Source organism: Gavialis gangeticus, unplaced genomic scaffold, assembly GCF_001723915.1.
Source record: "Gavialis gangeticus isolate Ggan-Ray unplaced genomic scaffold, GavGan_comp1, whole genome shotgun sequence".
NCBI lineage: Eukaryota > Metazoa > Chordata > Crocodylia > Gavialidae > Gavialis > Gavialis gangeticus.
In genome coordinates, this window is record NW_017729024.1 from 45,825,849 (window position 1) to 45,828,909 (window position 3,061).

General features: G+C 44.6%; 1 protein-coding gene across 1 annotated transcript in view; it reads right to left on the reverse strand.

The window, feature by feature from the left end:
* CUNH9orf84 (chromosome unknown C9orf84 homolog) overlaps positions 1-2,732 on the reverse strand; it is a 97,845-nt gene extending 95,113 nt beyond the window's left edge. The window contains exon 1 of the mRNA XM_019518198.1: positions 2,662-2,732. Coding sequence (XP_019373743.1) covers positions 2,662-2,732 — 71 coding nt within the window. The remainder of the gene's footprint in view (positions 1-2,661) is intronic.
* Between the last annotated feature and the right edge of the window lie 329 nt (positions 2,733-3,061).

A 3,061-nucleotide genomic window follows, 5' to 3' on the forward strand; every position in this document is an offset into this window, starting at 1 on the left:
CTCTGATGAACCGATTCTTGGCATATGAGGGTGTCAGCCTGTCCAAGCTGATCAACTTGGCCAGGTCAGGCATGTCATGTTAATCTGTGTGTGTGTGTGTATGACTGATTTGGTGCCTGGATGAACCCAGCCCCACTGAAACTGAGTCCTGCAAGATAGCTCCATTGGTCGTGAGGACTTGCAGAAAGGAGATATACAGCTCCACATAGAAGCACAAACAACACAAGCAGCACATTAATAGAATTACAAAGACCCTAAAAATGTATCCCCAATAAATGAGCACACCCCAAAGTGATGGGCAAATCTGGTAACACACAGTAGTTAAATTTGGCACCACGCTGTAAATATGCAACTCGAAGCATCAAATCACATTTGTGGGGTGCATTTTGTGGTGGCTCAAAAGTCTCTGAAGCACTGCTAAACACACGTGCTTGCTCCTGTGGATGCAGCCTATGTGTATGTGACTCAGTAAACAGACAAGCTACAGTATCAGGCTGATTTTGCATAACAGAAGCCTGCATTTGCATCTCAAGGGGAGCCAATATCCTATGCTGAAATCTGTCCAGAACCAGATGCAGCAAGCTGCACTGGCAAATGCATGAAGTATTGAATGCATTGTTATTAGAATGTTTAGAGAAATTGAAAGACACAGTAGTGTAAAAGAAAGAAAATAAGGAAGTATCCTACTGCTAAAGGGTATGCATCAGGGCTGTGCGAAGCTTCGGGTGATGATTCTGCCTGATTCGGTGGCCGAATCTCCGAATCCGAATCGAATCAGGGGACCAGTTAAAAGGTATGAATCAATTCAAAGCTCTCCGAATCTTCAGAAAAGATCACCCCCCACCCGGCAGCTGAGTTGGGGCTTTTTTTTTTTTAAAGTGACAGGAGCTGGGGTGGGCAGAGCAGCCACTGCTGGGCTGGGAGAGCGGGTGGGGGATGGGTCTGGCTGATTTGGAGATTTGGCCAAATCGATTCAGGGCAGTGATTCAAATCACTGAATCAAATCACTGAATCGTCTGAATCCGAAGCGAATACTAGCTGCCTCGCACAGGCCTAGTATGCATCCCTAATTAAGTGACACCTTTCATATCTACAAAGAAGAATCTAGTCTGATCCAGCTCTGAAATCTTCAGTGAAACAAAGAAATTTAAATAAAGCCAATCTGGGACCTTTGATTAAAATTATTAAGATCTTGTTTACCAGCCATCCACAAATAGGGGATGTGACTGGAAGGAAGTTGGAGGGTAACTCTTCTAACAATAACATCTGTGGAACTGCTGTGCGTACCAAGCTTCTTGCCTGATGAAACGCTGAATGAAGACTTCCCCCCTCTGCTGTGGAGACTGCTGGTCAAGACTCTCCCACAAGATTATACGTAACCTTGGCAATTATATGTAACCTCTGCCTTGTTCTTGTCAATTAATCAATAAACTTCTCACTTTGGTTGGAATGACCCAAGGGTCTGTTTAAACTATTTTTCACTCTTCCCACCTTGCACAAAATTTGTTAACAATGTGTGCGTGCGTATGTGCCCATGTAACTTCCTAGGGATTTTTAAAGAAAACAAACTGAACAGAAACACAGCTTTGTGTGGCTTTACGTTGGCACTTCCATGGTTCATCAAGAAGGTTGAAGTGTTTTTTAAATCCATATCAATTCAACTGATATTGTGACTGACAGAAAACGTTATTTTTCTCCATGTGGATCAACACTACAAGGAGATAAGACTGTCAGCTTGCCAGTTGATTTCATAGATCCTGCTGACAGCAAGCAGTGGGGGGATTCCAGAATCTTGGGTTCCATTCCAGGCACTGGAGAGCATGCTACTTGAGTGGTCACAGACTCTTCTGACCCTCATGTCCTTTTGCACTGTTCCTGCAACCTTCCTTTCTCTCAATCTGTCTCTTTCCCACCCCTGTCTCCTACTTACCGTCCTGTTCTCCTCAGCTGTCCAGTCTCAGTCTTTACTCTTCAGACTTTTTATCCTAGTCTCCTTGCCAGAACAGCCCTAATCTTCCCTTCTGGACTCTCTATTCCAGTCCCAAGCTACTGGTACTTCCAGATGTTGCCAGTCTCCTTCTGAAATATTCCAAGTGCCTGTCTTCTTGCGTAGCTTATCTCAGTTTCCCTCCTCATTCCCACTTTCTTTACCACGCTAGTTCCAGTTTCCTCTTCCTTACTTCTTGTCCAGTGTTTCTTCTCTCCCTCAGGGGATTCCAATATTAGTCGCTTCCAAACTCTCCCCCAAACACAGACCCTGACCTCGGTCATTAATAATTCCAGTCTTTTTATCCAGCAACCCCACTTCTCCCTTCATATTCCAATTCCTCCTCAGATCTAGTCTCTCTCCTTGTTCCTAGTGTCTTTGTCCAGTCCATTACAGTCTTTCCCTCTTGCCTCCAGCTCTTTCTCTGATCTCAGTGTTCACTCCATTTTCAATTTTATTCCCAGTACTTGCCACCTCATTTTCTTCATTGGATTCCAGTGCCAAGTCTCCTCCCCTAGCTCCAAATCCCTGATTACCTTCTCCTTCCACAGCTCCTAGTCTCAATCTGCCTCCTCTCGGACTCAGTTTCTCCACCTCAGCTTCTAGTCAGTTTCTCTCTCACTCCAGTTCCAAACTTAGCAGATTCCTTTTCCCGGTCTATTAATTCCCCTTACCTGGCCTGGATCTTTACTCCCCTGTATTTGAGTAAGGCGTTTTCCTTCTCTTCTCTAAGCAGGTAAGTCATAAAACACAGGTGATATGGGCCCTTTTACTGTCAGTTGTGGTGCCTACTTCCACCTTAGTCCAGAGCAGCCTGGAGCAGCAATTACAGACAAACCTGAACTTTGCTCCTGCTGTACTGGAACATGCTCAGTTACTCTGTGCGCACAGCATTGTGCTTTGCAATTGCACATAGAAGGTGTTGTAATGAACTGTGATATAGCATCAGGAATTACAGTTCTCAGAAGGATGCTAGGAAAACAGTTAAAAAGTAGAGGGGGAGCTGGGATTACATGTGAAGAAATGGTTTGGTTGGAAGAAGAAAACAGAGAGAGAGAGAGAGAGAGAGAGAGA